At 34.5% G+C, this 27,284-nt stretch overlaps 1 protein-coding gene and 1 long non-coding RNA gene across 2 annotated transcripts in view; both read right to left on the bottom strand.

Annotated features, from left to right (window-relative positions):
* Window positions 1-17,115, bottom strand: part of CPS1 (carbamoyl-phosphate synthase 1) — a 141,542-nt gene extending 124,427 nt beyond the window's left edge. The window contains exon 1 of the mRNA XM_082466953.1: window positions 16,839-17,115. Within this exon, the coding sequence (XP_082323079.1) occupies window positions 16,839-16,964 (126 nt within the window). The 5' untranslated portion in view covers window positions 16,965-17,115. The remainder of the gene's footprint in view (window positions 1-16,838) is intronic.
* Window positions 1-27,284, bottom strand: part of LOC309663438 — a 237,947-nt gene that overhangs the window by 188,580 nt on the left and 22,083 nt on the right. The gene's annotated exons all lie outside the window — the stretch shown is intronic.

The raw sequence follows: 27,284 nt of genomic DNA, 5'->3' as shown, positions 1-27,284 counted from the left end.
TAGAAATACGATGCGTCTTTTACTTGTAAAGTACACAAGTCCCTTGACACTGGAATGACTGCTTTTCAATGTAATGTTTATCTTTAAACCAATAGACCATGTGTCTATGTATTGTTTATGTGTAGTGCATACACATTAATTTATATGTACTCACAAAGCTATCTTAGTATTTCCTATTAAAATTGATATGTTTATGGTACTCCTCTCAACAGTAAGTTTATTTTTTAATTGGAGGTACAATGCATGGATTTCAATTTATATTTTGAAGAAAGTTGGACAAAGTACTGTCTGGCACATTTTATATGTGTTTGTGTATGTGAGTGTGTATGTGAGTGTCCATGGGCAGAGATAGCCAAAAGAATGTTGTCCTTCACCCAGCTTATCAAATAATCTTTGAGATAAAGTTTTGTTTTATCTACAGCCTTGGAACCAGTGTTCAAGATCTCAAGCTTGACACTTTCTCTTTAAATAGTCATGGTTTACCTTCTCAGACACTAAACTAAAAAAAGTTTTTGGAATTACTCAGCACAGAGGAAAGCACAATAAGTAATTAATGTAACATGCATGATGACAAGACTTCCCTGACAGAGACTGGCTTAACACACAAGTTCTGAATTCTGCCTCTGCATCCAGGAAGTCACCTTTGCATGTCATTTCTTCTAATAACACAATTTTCTTATTTTATATTTTATTTTAATTTGTCAATCATTCTTTACTTATAATTCAAGACAGAGGTTGTTAATTTTAGGAAGTAAGTGTGATTATGTTCAGTGTATTTCCAAAGAACATTATAAACTAATCAAATGTCTATGGTGATGGTTCTCAGTAGGGGTAAGTTTATTGGGAAAATTTCCTAGGTATCTCTGACATGTTTCACTAGGTGAAAACCTTTGGTCCAAATAATGGAAATTCACTGTCAAAAAATATTTTCTACTGAAAGTATTATTTTCTGTTCTTGAGGAAGCCATGTGTAGCCTACACGCTTTCACCAAATGGAAGTAAGGTAGGAAACATTTTCTTAAATAATATTTAACTTTGATAGAACCTAAAATAACTGTACTTAGTTGGCAAAACTTGGCGTGTGAACTGCAAATTTCAATTGTCTTCTATATACCAATTTACCTACCCTACTCTGAGCCATACCTGCCTAAAATATCACCTCTGTTTATTTTGTTCCTTTTGCTTTTCTCTATCTTATTCTCATCTAAGAATTTCAAATTCTCTGATCTATCTGACAACATCTAATTATTTGAAAGAAAGGTAAAAATTAGCATAAGCAATCTGACTCTTGTTAGCCTATTCGTACAATTCTATTTGGTATTTTTCTTCCTCTCTCCATGGGACTAGTTTTCTACTTTGCTTTCTGTCCTTTAAAGATATATTTGAGGAGACATTTACTGTTGCCCGAAATAGTCCCTGAGATTGTGTTCAATACGTCTTTTTTGCTCCTTTAATTATATTTTTTGTTCTTTTCGGCAGCTTTTATAGATTTTCCAATCCTTTTTTCCACTGCACATTATATTGTTACAAGGCTTCTGTTTACTGCCTATAGTACCCTTTATATTTCACTTAACTACATTGGCCTCCAATGAGTCTAAAATGATGGGTGCCAATTGACTTATCTATGAATTGATGGAGAAACTCTGAACAAAGAGGTATTATTTGGAATCCCCTCTTCTAGCTAATAAGTTCCCAAATGCTATTTCATTCCAACGAGTCTAAAAGAAATCACCTTGTTACCAGCATAAGATATTTTAGTAGCCTCAGTCCTAGTAGAAAGAGGACCATAGTCTAGGAATTAGACTATAACCTTAAGGGTTCATTTAAGTGCCTACTGACAGAGCACTTTGGTAGTTTGAATGCTGAAAGTGCAAAGGAAACTTTAATGAGAAGTCTGTACACTCATAGAATGTCACGAAAAGTAACCAAAGGCTATATAAATGTAAGTTCTACAAAATAAATGACCTTTATCATGACATGGTCCCTAAGTGTTTAACAAAAAATGTATATGCCAATAAGACAGTTTAGACCTTCAGGTCACAACATCATTTAGCTCCCATCATGTGCCAAGTTTCACGCTAGGCTTTGGAGCTACATGGATAAATATCCCCAGTCCCCCCCACCCCTCCCACCCTCAATTTAGTAAAAGGGCCAGCTATGTGCTTGGATGGTAAAATAGAGGAAACCTCAAGAAGATTACCTTTGAAACACCTAGAAACACAAAGATAAATAAAATATCCTTTCCTTTCAGAGATTTCTCTTTAAAAAAATAATTCACCCTTTCCTTCCCATTCATGATTTCAGTAATAAAATTTTAAGAGAGAAACTCATCAAATCTTGAATCTAAAGTTTAAAGATTCCTTCAAGTCTTTACTCAAATGTCATCCATCTTCTTGGCAAGACCTATTTAAAATTGCAATATTCCTAAATGTCCATCAACAGGAATGGATAAAGATGTGGTACATATATACAATGGAATATTACTCACTCATAAAAAAAGAACAAAATAATGCCATTTACAGCAACATGGATGGACCTAGAGATTGTCATACTGAATGAAGTAAGTCAGACAAAGACAAATATCATATGATATCACTTATAAGTGGAATCTAAAAAAAAAAATGATACAAATGAACCTATTTACAAAACAGAAATAGAGTCACAGATGTAGAAAACAAACTTATGATTACCAGGGGGAGACGGGGGGGGGAGGGATAAATTGGGAGATTATACTAGATATATTATACTAGATATAAAATAGATAACTAATGAGAAACTACTGTATAGTACAGGGAACTCTGCTGAATACTCTGTAATGAACTATACAGGAATAGAATCTGAAAAATAGTGGAAATAAATAAATAAATAAAATTACAATATACCCCTCAGCACCCTATCTACTTAGTCTACTCTTTCTTCACAGCACTTATTGGCTTCTAACATATCATCCAGTGTCTTATTTAAAACACCTGTCTTGTCCCACTAGAAAGTGAACTTTATGTGGGCAGAGTATTTGGGTTTGCTTTGTTCACTGATGTGCCTGCCTTCAGGGCCAGCATCAGTGCCTGGTACAGAGTAGGTAGCCATTTAATTTTTGTTGGATGAATAAAGCATCACTAAGTGACAATCTAAAGAAAAATACTGGGACTTCCCTCGTGGTGCAGTGGTTAAGAAGCCGCCTGCCAATTCAGGGGACACAGGTTAGATCCCTGGTCTGGGAAGGTCTCACATGCCGTGAAGCAACTAAGCCCGTGCATCACAATCACTGAGCCTGTGCTCTAGAGCCCGTGCGCCACAACTACTGAAGCCCACGTGCCACAACTACTGAAGCCCGCGTGCCGCAACAACTGAGCCCACCCGCCGCAACTACTGAAGCCCACGTGACTAGAGCTCGTGCTCCACAATGAAGAGTAGTCCCCACTCACCGCAACTGGAGAAAGCCCACGCGCATCAAGGAAGACCCAAAGCAGCCAAAAATAAATAAAATTTAAAAAATAAAGAAAGAAAATACTATTTTAAAAATACTGAAACACATAATTATCCATTTGGTTTTTAGTTTATTCTAGACATAAATTTTAAAACAGCAAATATCTGTTTTGAGTTGCCTTTTCATTGTTTAACAGTGCCTTCCTACAATACCTTAAGTGTAGTCAATGTGGAGATATTATGGTGGGAAAGAGATGTGAGCGACATTGAGGGAGAAAGGTTAGTGGATGGTTAGCCCAGGATGTGCATATTGAGTATGCTGCATGTGAGTGTTCTAATACATCTTATGCAGAGTTAAAACAAATATCATGGTAATTCAAAACAAAAGGATCATTCATATCAATTTCCTAGGGATTTCACATGAAAGAGGATGACAGTGCTTGAATTAACATAACAAACTGTTTCAGTCCCTTTTTCACTTTGAAAATATGGAAAAAATGAGAAAGCTCTCTTTACCCAGTGTATTCTAAAATACAGGAGTATGGAAAGAAAATCCTGTATTCTTCTACTTAGTTTTAGAATAGCTTATACAAATGAATTTCGCAGAAAAAACATTTTACATTTCTCATATTATTCTCACATATTTTTGCCATAGCAAATTCAAGTGACAGGTCTAAGTCAAATTCAAAGAGATCAAAAGTTATTTTGAACAGTGAAAGCTATTAACTTTTTAATCGCCAAAATTAGTTGAATAAGCATGGACTATTATTCACCCAGTTCAATTTGAAATTTGAGTCTAACCAGCTGCTGCCTCTCTCTAGGTCGATCACTACAGGGCAATACAAGCAAGCAATAAATTCTAAGGTGAGTTTAATCTGACTCCCTCTTAGTGGAATTGAGGAGGATTTTGTTCGGTTTGCTCTCACTAGACACGGAGAACAACTTTTCTCTTTCCGAAATATGAATATGTATACAAGCCTTATTGGCAGATGACTACTTTGGGTTTTTTTTTCTTTGTTTTACTTTTTTCCCTGATCTGGAATAAGCAGTCTCAATTCTTTTAATATGTCCTACAGCTCTTCATTTCACTTTTTCCCCTCTGGGTCTCTTACTAATATTCCAATAACTTTTCTCAGTAAAACCTTCATGTAAATTCAATTCCATGTGTGACAGGATCCACTTCGTGGCTTACTTTTAACTGGGTACTCATTTTCATTATAGTCTAATTCTTCATCACTATTTAAGTGCATATGAAGTTATAAGAATATTCTTCAACTCTCAAGATCATAGCCAATTAGAAAAATTTAACTTTTAGTTCATTACCTAATTTTAGATCTAAGTGCCTCAGAGTCAAAGGACTAGTTAGATGTTGCTGATGTTGCTACCTTTTATTCATATTGACTCAACCAAATAGACACAAAATGCTGAAATATAACAAAGAAGTTTCGAGTTCCATCTGTACTAGTCTTCAACTTAGAAGTTAAGAGATATTTAAACTGCTTTCATTAATCAAATGTAAATAAATCCTTCACTCAATGTTATTTATCAACCCAAATATACATAGTCCACTAAAGATAATAAGGGAAACCTTACCACAAGGGGCAGTGGAAACATTAAGCTTGTATCTGGAAATCTCATTTCAGTAAGATCAAGCACATTGGGTTTGGCAAATGCTTAGATCATAGATTTTGAAAGATAAAATAACTATCCATTATATATATGTATATATATCTCACTATTCCCTAAATAACTATTGCCCAAATTTGCTTATATATTCATAATCTAAATTGCAAGCCAGTTTAGAAAGACATTTCCACATAAGAGTAGAGCATAATTTTCTATCCAACCAGGGAGGAATTATTTTAAGTATAAAGAGGGCAGACTTCTGGAGAAAAGCACTGAGAAGAGCAGATGCTTTAGGGGAAAAAAATATTCATACACTATGGCAATCACTTTCTCTACCCTGGCCCCATTATTCCAATCTATATGTAGCCCTATCCATTAGGAACTGTTTGAAATCGTGCTCTGTGTAAGGGAAGAAAAGGGGGTATGAATGAGGTTGGGCTGGAGACAGCAATTTTGATAATCTCTTCCACCTTTCACCATCTGGGTTTCTCTTTCCCTCCCATACCCTGCCTGTTGAAATATGGATTTCACTCGTTTTGGGTTTGTTTGTTTGCTTAGTTTGGGTTTTTGGTTTTATACTCTTGATCAACTGTTGTATATTAAAGGTCAGTTCTGCAGATGTCTTTGGAGACTTTGTCAGAAAAACAAACCTTGAAGACCACTAGGCATAATGACTCAGATATACCCAGGTCCTTACCCTCATTCCTGCCCTCTCTTCTTTCCACATATCCAAATTCTACCTCTTGCTAGGAACTCAAGCTGATCATCTATGTACACTAACTAAACAGGCATTGAAGGATTTGTCACTTCTAAATTTAAGGTTAAGTAAAATTGTCTCTTAGAATTTACTGCCGTATATCCAAGTATTTGACTAATTTCTCCAATAAGATTATAGTCAACACCAGACAACATCAAGGAGAGAGACCCTGCCTTCTCTGTCCAACACAGTATCACTAGCACATAACACAGCATCTGGCACTTAGTGGGTGAATGGGGAAACCACTTTGCATCTCTCTAAATTCATACTTTGGCCCATGAAGTTAACTTTCTGGGATTTTGGAAAGATCATTTAACCCCGGGTCCACAAGGGAGAGTAACAGGTATGATTGGTGACTTTGGGAAATAGAACTGAGCAAGACTGGCTCAACTCTTCTCAACAATCTTTTCAAAGAAGCCTGGTTTCAGGTGCACATCAAGGTGGGAGATTTGCAGTTGTGAGCAAATACATTTGACTCAGGGAATGGGGATTTCTAAGAAGTCCATCTGGTTACAGATCTAGACCCTGTTTTCCAAATAGCTTTAACAGTAATCAAGCTGATATTCAGATCTCTATCTCTTTGAATTCTATGTCTTGTTTCTCAGTTGATTCTAAATTTAGAGGCTGAGAAGGAGGTGTGATTAATTATCACTCCTAGAATCCTACCTGTAGTAGATACCTAGCAAATACTGATTGGTTGAATGAATGGATGAATGGATGAATGAATGAATGAATGAATGGCTATCAGGTGGCAAAGATGCAGCATAATTCTACTTTTGTTTCTCTGAGACATAACTGGCTTGCAAATTGCACTCCTGCTTTACTCCAGTAGTATTTTAACTATTCCTCTTAGGCTTTGCTCACAAACATGAGAAGCAATGGGCAATTTATAGCTGTATTTAATTCTACGTGATTTATTTCCTGGGAAACTAGTTAAGGGAATAAAGAACACCCACTTTAACAGTATTTTCTCTTCCATAGTCCACCAAGTAGGGATGTAAGTGGGTACAGCAATTCCTTTTTATAAAGCCATTATATAATAATTAAGCTTTATTCACACCTTAGTAAAATTAATTTAGTTAGATAATCTACTAACTATTTAGCAGAATACAGCTAAATGATTAAATAATGAACTCAGTGAAAGAGGGAAAATTACAACAGAAAACAGTAAAAGTATATACTCTCTTACCCTACATGCATCTTCCCCATTATTACTTTTCATACTTAAAATATTAAACATTTATGTTTTTCATTTCATACTTGATATAATATTTATTTGTAACCACATTTAAAATTAAACTTAATTGTTTTATGTTTGGTTGAACTCTTTTCTAAAACATAGATTTCTAATTCAATATATTTCTAGTAGTGGTTAGTCTTACAAATCTTTCAAACCCACAGATATTAATTCTAATAGTAAGATATTAGAGTTACAGTCTCTCTCCCTTTGACATCTTTTCCTAACATTTCTTGGGAGTGAAACTTTCAAATCATATCTGGACCTATAGGCTAGGTAATACAGTTACTTAAATAATTACTACTCTAATTAAAAATAATTCCACTGTTGATGGAAATACAAAATGGTACAGCCACTGTGGAAAACAGTATGTAAATTCCTCAAAAAAATGAAAACTGGAACTATTTGATCCAGCAACCCTACTTCTGGATATTTATCCAAAGAATTGAAATCAGGATCTCAAAGAGATATCAGCACTCCAATGTTCATCACAGCACTCTTCACAATAGCAAAGATAGTGAAACAATCTAAATGTCTATCAGTGGATGAATGGATAAAGAAAATGTGGCACATACACACAATGGAATATTACTCAGTCTTAAAAAAAGGAAGGAAATCCTGCCATATATGACAACATGAATGGCCCTTGAGGGTATTATGCTAAGTGAAATAAGCCAATCACAGAAGAACAAATACTGCATGATTTCACTAATCTGACATATCTAAAATGGTCAAACTCATAGAATCAGAGAGAAGAATTATAGTTGTCAGGGGCTAGGGGAAGGAGGTAATGGGGAGTTGCTAACCAATGGACATAAAATCTCAATTGTTCTCAATATGAATAAGTTCTAGTGATTTGCTGTACAGCATTGTACCTATAGTTAGACTGTATGTATCGTACACTTAAAAGTTTGTTAAGAGGGTGGATCTCATCTTAAGTGCTCTTACCACAATAAAATAAAATTTTATTATCTTATGTTAACAGAAATTTAATCTTCCATCACTGGGGAAAGAAAGAAAATTGAATTCAGCATACATAACCCAATTATTCTCTTTCCTCTCTTTACTTTTTATCTAAAGTGCTTGCCAATTTTACTGTATGTCAGTAGCAAATTTGTTTGTTTTCCTTTACTGATGCAGTCTCATAATATTCCATCTCTATGCCAAATTCCCAAATAGTTTACAACTGATAATTAGTCCATTTTTATCCCCCACTAAAAAAAACCTGAGGCTGCTATATTTCTATTGTTATTGTTACTGAGGTTTACATATGGTACTGATGCATACTTGACACTCAATAAATATTTGTATAATTAATTTTGAGGAGAGTAACTAAGGACAACATGTATACTTCAACTTTTCTCTAGTTTGAGTTCATGTGTTAAAGCACATCCCATTTTGTTTTGTTTTATTTTTTAATTCTGGAATAATCCTTATATTTGAAAAAAGTAAAGCATTAACATTTCTTAAGCATGCCTTATAGAAGTAGATTGACCTATCACTGTCCTATTTCTACCCTTTGGCATTTGGCATTGTTTTGGCATTGCTTTAATGAGACCCTATTAAGACATTAACCAGATTGTATACCTAGTGACCAATGCTTATTAAAGTCTATATGCAGTTGCACAAATAAATTGTGTATATATATTTGAATGAGAAATTTCTACTGTTCTGAGAAAGGTATCTTACTTCAAATAAAACCATGAAGTTATGTTGGAAAAATATGTTTTGGGAGCACTTTGCCCTCACTGAAAACCCCACCCTGATCCCTTCCTTAAGACATCATTAATAATAGTTAACATAAACGTACTAGGCACTGTCTCTCAAGCTATTGATGGATTTTCTCTAACCCTCCCCCGCCCCCCACTGAGGTAGATTAAATTAAGCTTTCCATTTTACAGTTGAGCTAACTTAGGCTTAGAGTAGTCAAGATCATTTCACTGGTAAATGCAGGAGTAGTGGTTTCTAAACCCAATCAGTGTGACTTGGAATCCACAACCCTCCATCACTCTACGGTAGTCCTTCCCATGGAACCATCATGTAGAAAATTTCAGCCTAAACTGACTTACATATTACCCCTCTTTTTCTTTTTCTAAGCTTACTTCTATTTCTGCTTTCTAATTTTTAAAAAATGGGGATAAAAAGCAATTCAGTCATAGACTGTACTTAAATTTATTTATAAGAATTTTAATTCAAATCTGCCACAGATAAGCTGCAACATGCCCAGGTCAACCAAGAATGACTTATCTGTAAATCTGTAAATCATCAGAGGGAAAATGTCAAGTCATTAATTACATCCTATAATCTGAAGAGAACTAGCAGGTTTTAAGAACTCTTCACTCTGATTCCAGGCCCTTGAATTCTCAAGCTCTCAAGACTGTTAGGACCAAAGATGCTGTAAACATGGAGATGCTCTTCTCAGTCCCCTTCCAGGAAGGACCTGCCATCCTGCTGCAAGGAGTGAGGTCAGGGGATGGTCACCAGCTGTCAATTCCTTCAGGATCTACCTCAGTTGCAGAGAGCTGCCTTGCCCTTCCTGGAGTAGCCCACACCAGGTAACCTACTATATTAGACTTTTGTATATGTAGAGTTTACAGGACTATATGAGAAAGAAATAAATTGAAAATTGAAAAACAGCATGTTTTGTTACAAACACATGACAATTTTTGGTTGAAGTGGAAGAAATATGTCAACAAAACAGCACTGCCCTAAAATATCGTATTTATAGAATTACTAACGTCCATATAAAGCAGGAATCCTCGCTGATTCTTTGATTAAAACAACCTGTTCTCAAAATGGAATCAAAAAAAGGAAAGGAAAATAAAAATATGATTTATTTTGTATTGAGATAAAGTACAGTGCATAAATGGGCTCTTGAGTAAGAAATAAAATTCAGCAGGAGAAACTGTCTAGATCATTCTGAAGCCAGGTTAAACAACAAATATGGCTTCAGATATACATATAAGCACACTAACAAAATGCCAAATTAAAAAGATCCATATGATGTTTGAGGCCTAATTAAAATTCTACCCAGAGTTGCTACATGTATATTCACTTTGTGTGCAGAAACAGACATCCATGTGTCCTTGTATTAACTACAGCACTTACACATCTATGAAATGGGAAGAACAACATTGTTTCTTCCCCTGAGTGAGAATTCACCAGCAAAATGTTCTGGATGTAAAGCTTCAAGCTAATTTAGCAATAAGTTCCATAAAAGATTTGAATAAAACATTATAGCTACAATAATCCCCTTAAGTTAGTAATGGAAATGAAAATTACTTACTCTGGGAATCTGATTGTATTGCTGTTAAATCATTTGTCTATGTAAATTATTTGCATATCTGAAAAGATAGAAGCCCCATGTGTTTATCTCCATTTTCACCCAGGCCTAAAGCTATATAAAATATTTGATTTCTGGCGCACCTGAGGTTTCTCAGCTCTTAGTTGACATCAGTACTCATCCTCTTAAGAAATAAAATAAATCTGAACCAACCTTTGGAAGGTAGGAAGCTTACAGCCAGAATTTTAGTTTATTATTGCACAGATAATATGGTAAAAAGTTAAAATCTTGAAGTGTTCTTTACTGGTAAATGAAATCTTATTTTTCATTCTTAGAGTTAATACTTTCAAAATATGAATACTTAAGATTCAGTATTACAGCACAATTTGCTATGTCTAGAATATTTAATGAGACTTCTCTGCAGTTACAATGCCTAACACTTCAGGATTTCAAAGTACTGTAACAGCAGTAATCAATTAAGCCTTACAACATCTTAAGTTAATAGCCTTACAACATCCTAAGTTAATATTAAGTCATCTGCCTTTGGTTAAACATAAACCAATGTTGGGGGAAAATATTACAAGGTTAATTTACTTGAATACTTCTATGTTCTGAACATTTATAAACAAATGAATCAGATTCATAAGTAATTTTTATTCTAGTTATGTTTCTTATTATAAATAAAACATTCAGAAAAATTCCACCACAAAATACATGTATAAAGTATAGGTTTACTAACAAGCACTTAATGAGCATCTGCCATGTGGTAAATCGTTCTGAATCTGGGAGGAATCTTCAATATTGTTAGCTAATGTTTACTTTTTGGTTATAAATTATTATGGATCTTATGTTTAGTTCTACATCATAGAAGAAATTTATTCAGTAAAATTCTTAGTGATACAGCAACTCTATTGATTCATTTATAAGAACCTCACATTAGCCAATAACCTCCTTATGAAATTTAAAAGATCAATATATGGCATTTATTAAGTTGGGAAAAAAAAAAAAAAAGAAGAGAGGAGCCTTGAAAATATTTTCATGAGTTGAACTCATTTAGACCAGATGAAGGAAATCAAGTGTAAGATAGGGATTGCTAGGGCTGAGCAGTCCAACACCAGGCCTGACCTTGGCCCATGTAGCTTTCTTCAACCTTCAGTCACTGGAAAGACCCTAGGAAATACTGGTCACATTAAGGACATTCAATCTTGCATAGCAAATTCTAGAAGCCTTAAAGTGAGCTCTGGTATGACCATTGCCCAAGAGATATTGGAAACTCTCTACTACACCCTCCAACCTTTGGTACTAGTCAGACATATGAAGAAAGTCTAATGAAGACGTGAAAGCGGAGGAATGTTCTTTATTTCCACAGCAGTAGGATCTAAATTTGCATTTAAACTATCAGTAAGTCTGGCCACACATGGTCAAATAGAAACTCAAGATGCCATCAACAGGAGAGGGTTGCCTGAGGCCAAGACTAGTGCCAGTTCTTTTGGCATTTCCCCAGCCAGAATTCTTAGCTTCCGACCCAGGGCTGGGACCAGGGTGAGGCAAGTGAGGTGCTCAAGGCACAACATCAAAGGAGGCACATCGTGGGCCTGGTAGTGAGAGCCTCCTTCAATGTTGTACAATAGATGTCCCACTCGCCTACCTCAGTCTAGGTCCTGTCCGACTATAGCTTTTTCAAGGGTTTTATGGCAAGAAGCTCAACATGTCAAGACACTGTTGATGACAAACAAATAAGTCTATACCTTAGAAAGGGAGGTTATGAATGGTAGAGTACATAAAACAAAAATGTTCAAAAGAGAGGCCCCCTCCCAATTAATGAAATATTGTCCATCAAAAATATGTAGTTGCTAAATCATCTGAACTAATTCTACAACACCACATTTGGGATTGAAACACAATTTATTATTTCAAAAATTTGGATTATCATGGATAAAATCCATTCTTAAAATGTATCTAGGGACTTCCCTGGTGGCACAGTAGTTAAGAATCTGCCTGTCAGTGCAGGGGACACAGGTTCAAGCCCTAATCTGGGAAGATCCCACATGCCGCGGAGCAGCTAAGCTCGTGCGCCACAACTACTAAGCCTGCGCTCTAGAGCCTGCGAGCCACAACTACTGAACCCACGTGCCTAGAGCCTGTGCGACGCAACAAAGAGAAGCCTCTGCAGTGAGAAGCCCGCACACCGCAACAAAGAGTAGCCCCTGCTCACCGCAACTAGAGAAAGCTCACGCACAGCAACAAAGACCCAATGCAGACAATAAATGAATAAATAAATGTATCTATATGTGGTAAAAGTCTAATACAATAATTAGTCTTGAAAATGCATAATAAATTTACCCCTACTCCCACCCCTAATACGTACAAAGAGGTTCCTATATAATAATGAATTCTATTTCCCATGAATGTCTTTAAAGCTACTACAATATAATTAAATGATTCTAATCGTAGGAGTTTTTGTAGTTGTCAATTTCTAATCAAATGACAACAGCTCCTCAAAGGTTGAGCTAAATAGCTATTTCTACGTTACAATCAGAATATAATATCTTACAAAATGAAAACGTTTCAAAAGGAATAGTGATTCTGGGGGTTCATTCATATCTGAAGTACCAGAGTGAAGGACACTTGGACTGTTAGGTTCCTGGCTTAACTGTAACACAGGTTACCATTTTTATAAATGAGTGGATTAATGTTAGAAGCAGTACTTATTGAATCCTTTTCTATTCATAAGGAACTTAACCTTTTCAACTTAATACCTTTCATTCCCAAATTTGCGAGTAAAAATAAAACTATTTAGTCTTAGTGACTTTCTAAGACTTGTGAATTCAGAATTTTTTAATTTGTAAGTTTCCTGCAGTCAGAGACTATCCACTTATTATCTATTTATTTCAACTTATTATTCTCCCTGTATACTCCCAGGGTACAAGTTTCATGTTTATTTGTTAAATAAATAAATAAATAGGATATTAAGATGTACATCTTAACTTTTGGAATTGAATTCAACATAGTGAAAAAAAAAAAATCTGCTTCATAGCCCTTGAGTCTAATTCATTATAAGCAATATCTTCCTAGAGATAGGTTTGCTATTAAGGCAAAGGTGAAAAAATCATCAAAGATATTTGAGAATTTTTATCAGATATCTTGTCATTGTAATAATTTGTAGCCCACAAAAACATGAAGAAACTCTGATCTAACTTTCTATTAAGTCCTTCTACTAAAATGTATAGAATAGAATGTTTTTTAAGTGTCAAGTTTTTACTTTTTGGAAATCAAGCCCTTGTCAGCTGCATCATTTGCATATATTTTCTCCCAGTCCATAGGCTGTCTTTTCATTTTGTTTATGGTTTCCTTTGCTGTGCAAAAGCTTATAAAACTGATTAGGTCCCATTTGTTTATTTTTGTTTTTATTTCTATTGCCTTGGGAGACTGACCTAAGAAAACTTTGGTATGATTATGTCAGAGAATGTTTTGCTTATGTTCTCTTCTAGAAGTTTTACGGTGTCTCGTCTTGTATTTAAGTCTTTAAGCCATTTTGAGTTTATTTTTGTGTATGCTGTGAGGGTGTGTTCTAGCTTCATCTATTTACATGTGGCTGTTCAACTTTCCCAATACCACTTGCTGAAGAGACTGTCTTCTCCATTGTATATTCTTGCCTCCTTTCTCGAAGATTAATTGTCCATAGGTGTGTGGGTTTATTTCTCGGCTCTCTCTTCTGTTCCACTGATCCTTATGTCTGTTTCTGTGCCAATATCACATTGTTTTGATTACTGTAGCTTTGTAGTATTGTCTGAACTCTGAGAGGTTTATGCCTCCTGCTTTGTTCTTTTTCCTCAGGATTGCTTTAGCATTTCTGGGTTTTTTATGATGCCATATAAACTTTAGGATTATCTGTTCTAGTTCTGTGAAAAATGTCATGGGTATTTTGATACATATTGCATTAAATCTGTAAATTGCTTTAGGTAGTATGGCCATTTTAAAATATTAATTCTTCCAATTGAAGAGCATGGGGATATCTTTCCATTTCTTTGAGGGATGACTCAATTTCCATTATTAATGTTTTGTAGTTCTCAGCATACAGGTCTTTCACCTCCTTGGTGAGGTTTGTTCCTAAGTATTTTTTTTTTTGATGTGATTTTAAAAGGAATTTTTTGTTTACATTTCCTTTCTGATATTTCATTGTTATTGTAAAGAAATGCAATCAATTTCTGTATCTTAATCTTGTACCCTGCTACCTTGCTGAACAGTTTTTACTTTTAAAATATTTTATAGATTTTTAAGCACTGATCATGTGTGATGGTCACACAATTCTTGGAGTAAATCAAGAATTGTTTCCACACTACGGATGACAAAATTTGGGTTCAGAGAGAATATGTGACTTGACTAAGTTCAGAGCATTGAAAAATGCATAAGAAACGTTAGAATCCAAGTCTTTTTATTCCTATCCAGTGTGTTTTCCACTGCAAGGTACAACTGGCTGAATGTAATAATGAGCACTGAAAATTTTAGATACTAATAGAAAAAGATTACTGTCTCTAGAGATTTCATATTTTATGGTGGTTGATCATTTATACCCTTGATATCAAATTTCTTTAAAATGTAGAGTACCTTGAAATTCTTTCTTCTTCCTTGTAAGTGAAATATAACTGTGCCTATTAACAAGGTACACTCTATAAATATTAGCTACAAACAAACGCATGAGGAAGGACCACATAAAAGTCCAAGTGCGTCACTGCTGTCGTCAAACCCACTCTCCTTGTCCGAAAGTGACCTCCAAAGACATTGAAAAGGCAACCCATTTACACTGCAGTGCTTATATATCTGATCCCAGGGTATCTTCCACAATCCATTTACTATCTATAACTGGCTATAATGTTATTAACCTTTAGTGACTAGTCTCATTGCCCTTCACTGACCATATATAACTATATCCTAATGATTTTAACTATCTTTAAAATGGGATACTCATATAAAAAGAGTAAGTTTAAATATATCTTTCTAAGAGAATTGAGTTTTAAAAGTGAAGGCATGAAGAAAAATTGGTAGAGGACTGTTTCAAAATAAGTTCCCTTGGATTGCTGTATAGAATTTTAATTCACTACTGTGAAGTTCAAGAACTTCTATTTTTCATGCCTGGCATTCCTCCAAAACTTTGGCCAGAAATGATTGAGTATGAGTAATGGCTTTTACACTGTGAAATGATGGCTTATTCCTCCTACAAACTTGTCATTCTTAGCTGTGAAATTTGGCAGACCCTTAAAACAGATCTGCCACCATGAACTAGAACTACTTTCACAGTGGACCATCCACATAATTAAACCATTTTGTTGTAGTTGTGGTTGTATAGAGCGCTTATTATGATAGTGGAGAATTGGCTTCTAGTATCAGTCACATATATGCCATTTTAAGTAGTTACTCAATTTCTTTTTTTCTGATGTCTGATGGAGATACACCTAACTCTATCTACCTATTTTTGCGAGAAGAAAAAGATATTCCAAGGGACACAACTTCAAAGTCTTAAAAGACATGTCTAACTTTAGGCAATACAATTCATCACTATTTATTATCTCTGAGGAGTACCCTTGAGATATTACTAACACTAAACTGAAACCAAATATTCACTCTCACAGCTTATATGTAGTCACTCTATCTTTGATGATGGTTTAGAACATATCTCCTTTCTGGCTCTCTTGTTACAATTAAACTGAACCCAAGAAACTTTTAACACTTTCAATTTTACAGCTCTTACTACTATAGAAGCAATATATTTAAAGCTACTGTGATTACTTAAATTTTATATTCACTAAAGATGATTTTCATTAGCAAAGTTCCCTTGTAGTAATTTCAGATTTCTCTAGGAATAAATGTCTTCATAAAGGTATAGGAAGGAACAGAAGTTCCTACAGGAATTTCATAACTCACTGGTGGGGGCGAGGGAGGAGCACTTAATGTTCTCCTCCTGAACCTGCTCCTCAGTTACAGATACACTCAGAGAGACAGGTTCATCAGCTGATAATTGCCTTAGTGTCTTAATCTGCAAAATAAATATAATAAATTTGTCCTTCTAAAAGAAGAGCTAAGAGGGAAAAGGAAAAAGCAAAGGAAGTGTCTACATGATGATCTGTAAATATCAAAATTATGTAGATATTTTCCTCTCAACATTTTTTCCCAGAAAACTTTACAGTGAGCCAACACAGAATAGGGGTTAAACACACTACCTACAGCCATGTGGCTCATGTACATATAAACAACTCCATGCTTGAACCCAAAATGTGAGCAATAGTGTCTGGGCACAAGCAGAGCCCTGATAGCCTTCTGAAAAATTTGTTTTCTAAACAGAACACTTACTTTTTTACATATTCACAGGAATTGTGATCCTTCTTTATGTTGGGTGAAAATTAGTTAAGTTAGTTCAGAACTATGTTTTTCCTTTGTAATTGACACCTTTGCTTCATGATAAACTACACCCCATACAATCTTATTGGAAACAATGAATACGGGAATAATACCTTGACAGAAAGGAGCCTGATGCCAGGTCTTGAAAATTTCCATGGATGGTGTGCAGTCACATTGTTTAAGCCAAAACCTGTCTTCAGGGTCTTCACCACTTTGCAAGCTGTCAAAATCCTCATCATTTTGAAGACGTTGATTTGTGACTAAAAATAAATGAAATTGCATATACTTTATGAGAATTTTGCTATAAGATTTTTAAATTAATGTGAAGAAAGCTGGGGGTGTGCAATCTGGTGTTTAAGGCTGACTGCACAGTGATCTTTGAAATTCCATTCATTCTGTCATTAAATGTCTTCGGCCATAGCTCCTCCTTCTCTTAAGCCCTCCTCCTGAGGTAATGTCCAGAGATGTTCCATGGACATGTAATACAAATTGCAACACATCAAACACTACCTTCTCCTGCTGAAATAATGCTAGTGTTGTGGAAAACCAGTCATCTGTCAAAGGAATTGCTTATGCAGCTGAATAGAATGATCTAGAAGCAGTGGACAACCTCAGGAATATCACTTGCCCTAAAGAGTAGCAACTTTCTAATAATGCTAAGGATCAAAGGTTTTTGCTTGTGTGAGATGTAATGCCTAATTTGCCTTAAAAGACATTTTGAATTCCCAAAGAAACTGAAGACTTGCGACTTTCTGCTTGGAAAAGACAATGGAAATCACATAGAGTAAAAAGGACATCAGAATAAGTTTTCTCCACAAATATAGAACAAACCTTTCTACATTGCGTTTTTTTTTTTTTTTGAGTTAATAGTGTATTATTACATTCTTACCATTGCATTGTTCTTTGTTCCAAATTTTAAAGCAATCAGTAATATCAACTAAAACACAACTGGAGCAAAGTAGCCTACTTCTATCCCTCTTAATTTTTCAATTTGTAAAAAGTATATGAAATAATGGTAAACATTGATTTTAATGAGTACACATTCCTAAGTCAAGATTTTTTTAGTTGTTTGTTACATATAAAATTCTCAAAACGTGAATATTTGTGTTTCAACCTGAGTTGAAATTGATTCACTTAGCCCTCAATCCCATGTTTAATCAGGCAGTCAAAGGGTCTCATTGGCTGGAGGAAGCTCTCACTTAAGTCATGTGTTTATGTAGATTAGGAAGCTCTGCAGTATTATCCTTTGATATCCTTGCAAAGGAGGCCAAGAAATAAAGGTTTTTTCCTAGCACTTTTCACAATGGAAAAGATGACATAGAATGGCACAGAGATTGTAAACTTCATGATGTAGGATGAGTGCTAGAATTAAGTTGGGGGGGGGGTGTTGAGGATTTTTTTGTTTTTAAGGAACAAAGTTTAAACTCCATCTTCTTCTGCCTTACTTAATGTATTCATGTATAAACATTCTCTGAAGCCAAACTGTTTCACAGCTCCTGGTGATAGAAGACTGAAAAAACAGTCTCAATCTAGTGTATATATTTAATAAAATAAGTAATATATGGTAGTGTGTCCAAATACAATGGAGAAAGAGAAAGAAAGAAAGAAAGAAAGAGAGAGAGAAAGGGAGAGAGAAAGGAAGAAAGAAGGAAGGAAGAAGGAAGGAAGGAAGGAAGGAAGGAAGGAAGAAAAAGATCAACTCCCTTGTGCATGTTCAGTAAAATTTAAATATGTGATTATGTTGAACCATATTATCTTGAAGGATTCAAAGAGTATACCAAATAGATGCAGGGGAAAAAAGCAGAAGGGACAGCATGAGCAATAGCACAGATACATGAAACCATATGGCATATTAAAAAAAAAAAAAAAAGCTAAAACAGTCTGCTAAAGCCTAGGTGCACAGTACAGGTTAGGGAAATGAAGAGGAACCGTAACAAGGAAGATTATGTGTGCTTTAAAATGGTTGGTCTTAATCCATAAATAGTGTTCATGGTAGTCATGAAAGTGTTTTGAACAAAGGTGAAATTACTGTGAAAGAAAGATTATGGAAAATGAACTGAAGGAGGATGAAACTAACAGAAGAAAAACTCCCAACTCAAGAACTAAGAGCTTAGAAACAGAACTTACTGGTTTAGACCAGTAAGTACGATAGGCCATGGACTCACCCTTGTCTATATACATAAAAAATATAGATAGTGAGGATTTGTCTTTCTCTATAAGAAAAATAACATGTACTTATCACAAAAAAAATTTTAAGATGCACAATAAATTTAAATCAGTCATAGTCCCATTACCCAGAGGTACCCATGCAGTGAACACTGTGGTATGTTTCCTCCCTTTATTCCCTACACTTTGGGGTACTAAGGAGTCCAGAACTTAAAGAAGGAAAGACATTAGTAAGTGACTTCATAACCACTTTTAACAGTTGACCAAAAAGCATGGTGAACTGAACATGGTTTTCCAAAAAGATGTCAACAACTTTAGGGTACAATTCCATAACTCTAGAACCTAAAGAAAAATATAAGCCTGAGAGTTGTAATGAGCTTTCACTTTTGTCAGTAAAAGGTCCTGGATGTAGGCTATGGTCCATGTTTCTAGTCACCATAATAAAAGAGGAAAGGGCAGAAGATTTGGAGAGTTTGGTTAAATATTCTGAAAATTCATCCATCATGATTCTACAATTATCTCAGGAATTGGAAAGACCAATAAATTAAATGGTGGGTAGTTTCAGATTTGAGTGTTCAGGGTGGACTGAAATCTACAACCAAACTGAAAAAGAAAATTATGTTAGTTAGTGAGGGAGTTTACATTTGGATAGATCAAAGGGGTGAGGTGATAAGAGTTGATTAGTAGTGAATATGAAAGTCATAAAGATAGCAGAAATATTACACTTTTGTGAAAGACATTTTTTCAACAGACTTTAAAAGAAAGTATTTTTCAGGTTGGAATGATTTTTTTCTCTGATCCCATTTACATGGTCCTCCTCTCACATAAGCTATCCGCATATAACTAAGCAGGGTAAAAGCATGCACACATGTACACACAGAAGGTTGGCGGAATCTGTATTTGAAATGTATTTTGTATGAGCCAGGTCATTAAGGGTTCTCTAATCTTATAAGTCACTCACTCAAAACAGCAAAATACTGTTTATGAATTTAGCCCTTCTTTTCTACTGATACACTTATTATACTTATCACAGTTTACAGCATTAGGCTATTTTCCTCTGTACAACCCCATATGGAAAATTAAGAATTATTCAAACTAAACATTTCTCAGTATTGATGGAGTAAGTAACATTCTAGTACTTTTTAATCTAGTGCTGATAAAGCATTTTATTACCTCCATAAAGTGGAAAATGCATATATATATATAATATATATGAATAAATATGTATTTATGTGTTTATGCAGAGAGATTAAAATATGTATGTATATATAGAGAGAGAGCAAGAAAAGTATCCTTAACTAATACAATTATTTATCATTTCATAAGAGAAATGGAAGCATTCAGCCTTCCAAATCCCTGAGAAGACTTAATTTGATGAATTTGTCATTAGGATATCTGGTATTGAAAATGGTGCTATATCCAGCACTAAATGGTAGTTATTTTCCTCTGTTACTTAGAGAAATTTGGAAAACACTGAAAAATAGATAATAGCCTACTCCCAAAACATAACCTCTGTTAATATTTTAGCATATCTTCCTCTAGCATTTATTTCTATATACAAGTCATAATTTTGAAAACAGTGATCAACTTGTGTTACGCTTTTGTGAGGTAATATTATATTTAAGGTATGTTCAATGTTATTACATGTTCTTTTCAAACCTTAATTGAAATGGCTACAAAATATTTCATTTTCATTGCTTCTATTGTTGCTACAAAGCATATCAATATTGCCATTTTTTATAAACATTGCCAAATTTCTCTTCAAAAAGAATGTACCCATCTACATACCAATCACAATGTGAATGTCCCTTTCAACACACCCTTGCCAACTCTAGGTGTTATCTTTCATTTGCTTATTTGAGCACAGGAAATGATATTTTGTTTTCATTTGAATTTTAAATTACTAGTGAAGTCGAACACTTCCATATGCCTTTACTTAGGTCTATTTCTCCTTTTTTTCTTACATCTTTTTGTTCCCATTAATCCATTCCCATTAATGATCAAGAAAGCCTCTTAAAAGGAAACATAAAGCAATACTGATTGACAGCCTGTATTTGTACTAATTTCAAGTGTCCTCTTCATTTGGACGATCCATTGATATAAGTAAGGGAGACCTGCTACCATTTGGGAAAAATTAGACCAGCTCATCCTGGATAATAAAGGCTTTAGGTTTTGGAATAAAGAGAAAATAATGGCATTAGTAATTCCTTCTTAAAAAGTACAGAAACTGGCCTTCCCTGGTGGCACAGTGGTTGAGAATCTGCCTGCCAATGCAGGGGACACGGGTTCGAGTCCTGGTCTGGGAAGATCCCACATGCCGCAGAGCAACTAGGCCCGTGAGCCACAATTACTGAGCCTGCACGTCTGGAGCCTGTGCGCCGCAACAAGAGAGGCCGCGATAATGAGAGGCCCGTGCACCGCGATGAAGAGTGGTCCCCACTTGCCACAACTAGAGAAAGCCCTCGCACAGAAACGAAGACCCAACACAGCCATAAATAAATAAATAAATAAATAAAATTAAACTTAAAAAAAAAAAAGTACAGAAACTGCCAACAACTTTCTTGAAGTGTGTCTTACTAAGGAATGAATAGAGACAACTCTAAGAAAGTGATGCATCTTTCAAAAAGTCTCTAATATAGCAAGCATGCAAGAGGTGCTTCTGAAAAATGACTGAATGAATGAATTGGTTCCTGTGTACTGAGTTCCTGCCTGATCAATGACATTTATTTAAGCAGAAAAATAAAATTATGTCAGATGAACATAAGAGGAAGTAAAGATGCTTTGGAATAGGAAAAGAGAGCTGTCAATTAAGAATTATACAAAAGACGATAAATTTAAGGCAAGAAGCAAGGTATGTCTGGAGAGCAAATAAACTCAGAGTAGAAGAAAATAAAGAACCACCCCCTTCAAAAAAGAAGTTCTATTTTGTGTTTGAGCAGGGATGCATGAAGATAGAATAGAGAAGGTAGAAGTGATTATTATGGTTCAATTCTGATTTTTATTAGCCTAATATAACAAGGAACACTGTCACAAGTGGGGATATGGACAAAAAAGGGCTACTCTTTGAAGAAAAGTGGTGTGGATTTGTACCTACATAAAAAAGCAATCCCACTACCGGACATATACCCTGAGAAAACCATAATTCAAAAAGAGTCGTGTACCAAAATGTTCACTGCAGCTCTATTTACAATAGCCAGGACATGGAAGCAACCTAAGTGTCCCTCATCGGATGAATGGATAAAGAAGATGTGGCACATATATACAATGGAATATTACTCAGCCATAAAAAGAAACAAAATGGAGTTATTTGTAGTGAGGTGGATGGAGTTAGAGTCTGTCATACAGAGTGAAGTAAGTCAGAAGAGAAAAACAAATACAGTATGCTAACACATATATATGGAATCTAAGGAAAAAAAAAAAAAAAGGTCATGAAGAACCTAGTGGTAAGATGGGAATAAAGACACAGACCTACTAGAGAATGGACTTGAGGATATGGGGAGGGGGAAGGGTAAGCTGTGACAAAGTGAGAGAGTGGCATGGACATATATACACTACCAAACGTGGAATAGATAGCTAGTGGGAAGTAACCGCATGGCACAGGGAGATCAGCTTGGTGCTTTGTGACCACCTAGAGGGGTGGGATAGGGAGGGTGGGAGGGAGGGAGATGCAAGAGGGAAGAGATATGGGAACATATGTATATGTATAACTGATTCACTTTGTTATAAAGCAGAAACTAACACACCATTGTAAAGCAATTATACTCCAATAGAGATGTTAAAAAAAAAAAAAAGCATATACTTTCTCTCATCATAGAAACTAGGATAAGCTGGTAGAAAGATTCCTCAAATAAAGTTTGGCCAGAGAGAAGATTTGTCAATAATGATAATAGATGTTGGGTTGTTAGATGATGAGGTTTTTTAATAACCAGATGTCTTTGAAAATCCAATCAAGTAAGACACATTCATTAAGGTCCAGTTGGCATTTTGAGGAATAGAAGGTGAAGAACCAAGTTCCTGAATGTGCTTATCAATCTAACATTTGATAGCATAAAGGTTGAAGTGTTTCAAAGGAAGGTGAAAAAATGAAGCTGGAAAAGAGACCTTGACCCCATTTGTAAAAAAATCTTAAAGAGAACAGGTTAGTTGGTACAAGCAGCATGTGTTTGTAAAGAATAAATCTTATGATACCAATTTCCTGCCTTTAAAAAAGAGACATTTTTACCAGACTATGTAGAAACGTTAGACGTAACCTACTTTAATTCAAGAGCATTGAGTATATATTCTAGACCATTATTAGGTGCATACACATTTGCTGGAGAATGTATATAAATGTAGGAGGGTGTAGTGAATTACCCAGTGAGTAAAACAAGCTTTCTATGATTTGTGGGATTAGAAGAACAGAGTGGACAATGCCTTAGAAAGTTGATTCAGAATTCACAGTGACCTTGGCAAACTGAAGACATAGTCAAACACAAACAGATTAAAGTACAAGCAAAGGTAGGTCAAGTGTAAGTTAGTCCAAAAAGAGGAAGAAAAACAAGCTACAAATACAAGTTGTAGAGGACTGATCATATAGAAGTAGGTCAAAAAGCATATGTAGCAGTCATACAGTATAGCAACTGCCCAAAGTTAGTCATAATAAGCTGTAATCATTAAAGTTGTAAATCATTGAATCATAAATTATACAAAGAAGGAAGAATTTAGAGTGAACTTTAAGAAAGAAAACTCAAAGTCACTAGAAAGTTAAATATTAAATAACTTGAAACACAAAAACTAAAATTTTGACATTGAGATAACTATAAATTTAAAATCATGTCATGTAGGATTCCTAATCAAAAGCTTTCAATCTTCCTAAAAGTCTAAAAAATTTTTAAAGAGGAAATTCTTGGGTAATAAATTTTAAAAATCCTACAATAGAAGCTAAAACATTGGAATTTATAACCACAATATATTAGCATATACCTATATCTATATAGAGAGATATATACACCACTTACTATTATGCCAGTAAGTGCAAATAAGTATTTAAATAAATCAATTTTAATGAGTCCAATGATGATAAATATGATCCTGCTTGACAGTTGAGGTACTTGCCATTTTTTGATCACCTACTAAGTGCCATCCCTTGAGCTAAGCACTTGGAATGCCTTTTTTGCTAATCTTAAAAGCAATCTCTGTACTAAATGTAGCTAATAATATCCCTATGTCATAGATGAAGATGGTGACTGTGTCCCAGAGAGTTTAGCTTGCCCATGATCACACAGCTAATAAGTTGCAAAGCCAAGATCACAACTCAGCTCTTAGCCAACGTCCATTCTTTTTCCAGCATGTCAAGTATATCTGGGAAAAGCAGAGGCAACAACATGAAATGACTTAGAAAGAGTAGGCTGGTTAAGATCAATTTCACAGAAAGAATACATGATTGTAGAAGTTGCAATGCTCAGAAATACCATGACATTACCTGGAAATGGATAAAATGTAACTTCAGTAAAAATCAAAGAATGAGAAAGAAGAAAGTATCCATAACTTCTTTGATTTATTGTTATGTTTAAAATTAAAATAATATAAAAAATGAAGAAGGTAATATAGAAATAAAACTATGAATTTTTTCCAATAATCTATCTAGCAGAACTAATTGGCCTGGGAGTCATACTTCTAGTTAGCTAACTGATTCAGCCCAACTTACCTAAAATAGCAAAGGAAATTTTATATTTTTCTGTGTTACATCCTATTGCTTTAAGTTACTTATTTCAGAATCCGAATAATTTAATGCCATTGAATTTTCATGATTGCTCATAAAGTTAGAATTGCTAAATGAATAACCTATTCAGGAACTATTTACTGAGTGCTTTCTATGTATCAGATGCTGTACAACAGGAAACAGGATTGTTTTCAACTAAAAGATACTTTGTGGGAAAGTAATCTCTTTTTAAATGTATTGCCTAAACTATCATCAAACAGAGAACATAATAATTATGTAATAGTTTTATATACTTGAAAGTGATTTTTAAAATCATCTTTTCTAATTGCTCTGTTTTATAGATATAAGAAATAGATATCTAAATAAGCCAAAGTTATCTCATTATTTTTGAGTTAATACCAAATCTAAAGCCTTTAGTAGAAATCGCTGTAGAAAAGAAAGTTCCTAAAAATTACTACCTTTCAAATAGAAATAATTTTGTAAATGATGGAACAGTTAGTGAAAGAGACTAACAACTACATAAATCAAACTCTACACTTAATTTTGGCCTAAGCATTTTCTTAAATTTTGGCCTAAACATGCCTACAACATAAATTTCATAAAATGGAATGACTAAATCATTAGGCAATTGTCACTCTAAAGAGTAAAATATTTCTAAGGAAAATTAAACAATTTAATTCATCACCAGCCTTTTTTGCACAATGATTATCACTGCAACAAAATCATCTTGTGCTGAACAGAACAAACAGCTCTGATGGGCTTGTTAATTCTTAACTTTTGCCAAGAGTAAACACAAAAGATTTTGCAAGGCTCTAAAGAGCAACCCTAGCCATGAGGAGGGGTTACCCATGGTACTCCAGGTCATGTGCTGGGAGAGTACTGGATCCTCTTTAAATTAAATATATTTGAGGATCACAAAGAAGCAAGTTGTGCAACGTGTCTTGAAATTTCCGACCTCGTGAAGTAAGGGGCGGCAGGTTACATGGGAATGACGTAGAAGACTTTTTTTTCTAAACTAAAAACAGGTCACCCACGCACATTCCTACTCTAACCCCTTTATAGTATATTTGTTACGTTAAATCTGATTTCTTTCATGACCTCTCCTGGACCAAGTTCCCTTGAAAACTTGGTCCAGGAAGGTATATTCCGCCCTCCTAACAATCAGATCACCACTCTCACAAACAGTAAAGTTCCATCTTTCTAAACTAGTATTGCAAATTTCCATGAATGGACCACACAGCTATTTCTTCTTCCAGATTTGGAGATTCCTAAATTGGGTCATTGAAAGGTGGGGTGCCTTTTTTTATTTTATCAAGGTTAAAAAATTTTGGAGGAAAGTAATGCTGTAGAGGGAAAAAAGAAAAACAAGAAGGAGACAGAGAAGTGGAGAAAGAAGAGGAGGAAAAAAAATCTTCATCCTTCAGTGCTACAAACTGCTAACAGTCAAAAATGCCTATTTGGATTTTAACTGCTGACATTCCCTGGGGTGTTGAAGAATTAAGTGTTTTATTCTGGTATTGTTTATTTGATGTCATTTACTTTTATCCTCTACTTGACTTAATCAAGATCATCCTCAGCTGAAAGGAAAAGGGAAATATATAATGTTGTTGCTATTGGACTCAAGGGATTGATTATTTCAAGAGAACGTTCTTGAAAGCTTTGCAGACCGAAAAAGCACGGGATTGAGCATTAAAAAGTTGCAGACTGTGTCAAGGTTTCAAAAATTTGTTTTTAAAAGCTAATTGAATGGGATTAGAAGTTGAAGTTAATCAGTAATAATAAAAATCCGACAAAAGCAATGATTAGACATTTTGTAAAAAACAGTAAGACAAATGAAAGAAATAAAGTTGTATAAAGGAAGAAGTATTATCACCATGTTACTTACTATGGATGGGACACCAATATGTAACTTGGAAAAAAAAGGGTTGTCAAATTAGAAAATATTTGTACTAAAATTGGTGACTGCATTCCTCAAATTATTAAAGACCCTGACTTAAAAAGTCACTTGTCCGTACATGTCTGTTTTTCTACCATTAATTAACTGGATTAATTATTACTTGATTAATTAATCAATACTTCTTTATTATAACAAAACAAAGAGAGTTTTTAGGACATAGATTAGTTATAAATTATTGCTACTCCCAACACAAACCAAGGATTCTCTCAAAAATATATCTCGTTCTTCTCCAAATTTGCAAATAGTAAAATTATACATCCTTTAGATAAATTATTGTGTGATAAACCTTTAAATAAAAGACAGGTCTTTTATTAGGACAATTTTTTTCTTATTTTTCTATTCATATAAGTTTTGAAGAATTAATAGCTAATGAAAATTACTGAAACCTTCAACTAAAGTTCTTTTAGGGGTGTCATTTAATTTCCCTGTTCACATGCAAATCAGAGCACCTGTGATCTAATGACCATTCTGTTAACATTATATGAAAAGAATTGCTATCCACTAGACTACATAACTCTCATCTTTCATTTTTAATGTACAGCATAAGAAAAATTAGAAATTTCTTTATTGTGAAGATATCCCGATACATATCTTGCTAATACTTAAAAGCAATTGAAATATCACAGTGAACTGAGAAAACAGAACTCAAATCCAAGAATAAACTTTTTTAATGACTCAAAATTAAAATCCTGAATTGGCTGCATATTTTGCAAATTGTCTTTGCCTTTAACTCTC

This window comes from Balaenoptera physalus (genome assembly GCF_965194825.1).
Source record: "Balaenoptera physalus genome assembly, chromosome: 6".
Taxonomy (NCBI): Eukaryota; Metazoa; Chordata; class Mammalia; order Artiodactyla; family Balaenopteridae; genus Balaenoptera; species Balaenoptera physalus.
The sequence above is the reverse complement of the archived record's forward strand: the minus strand, read 5'-3'. Positions and strand labels throughout refer to the sequence as shown.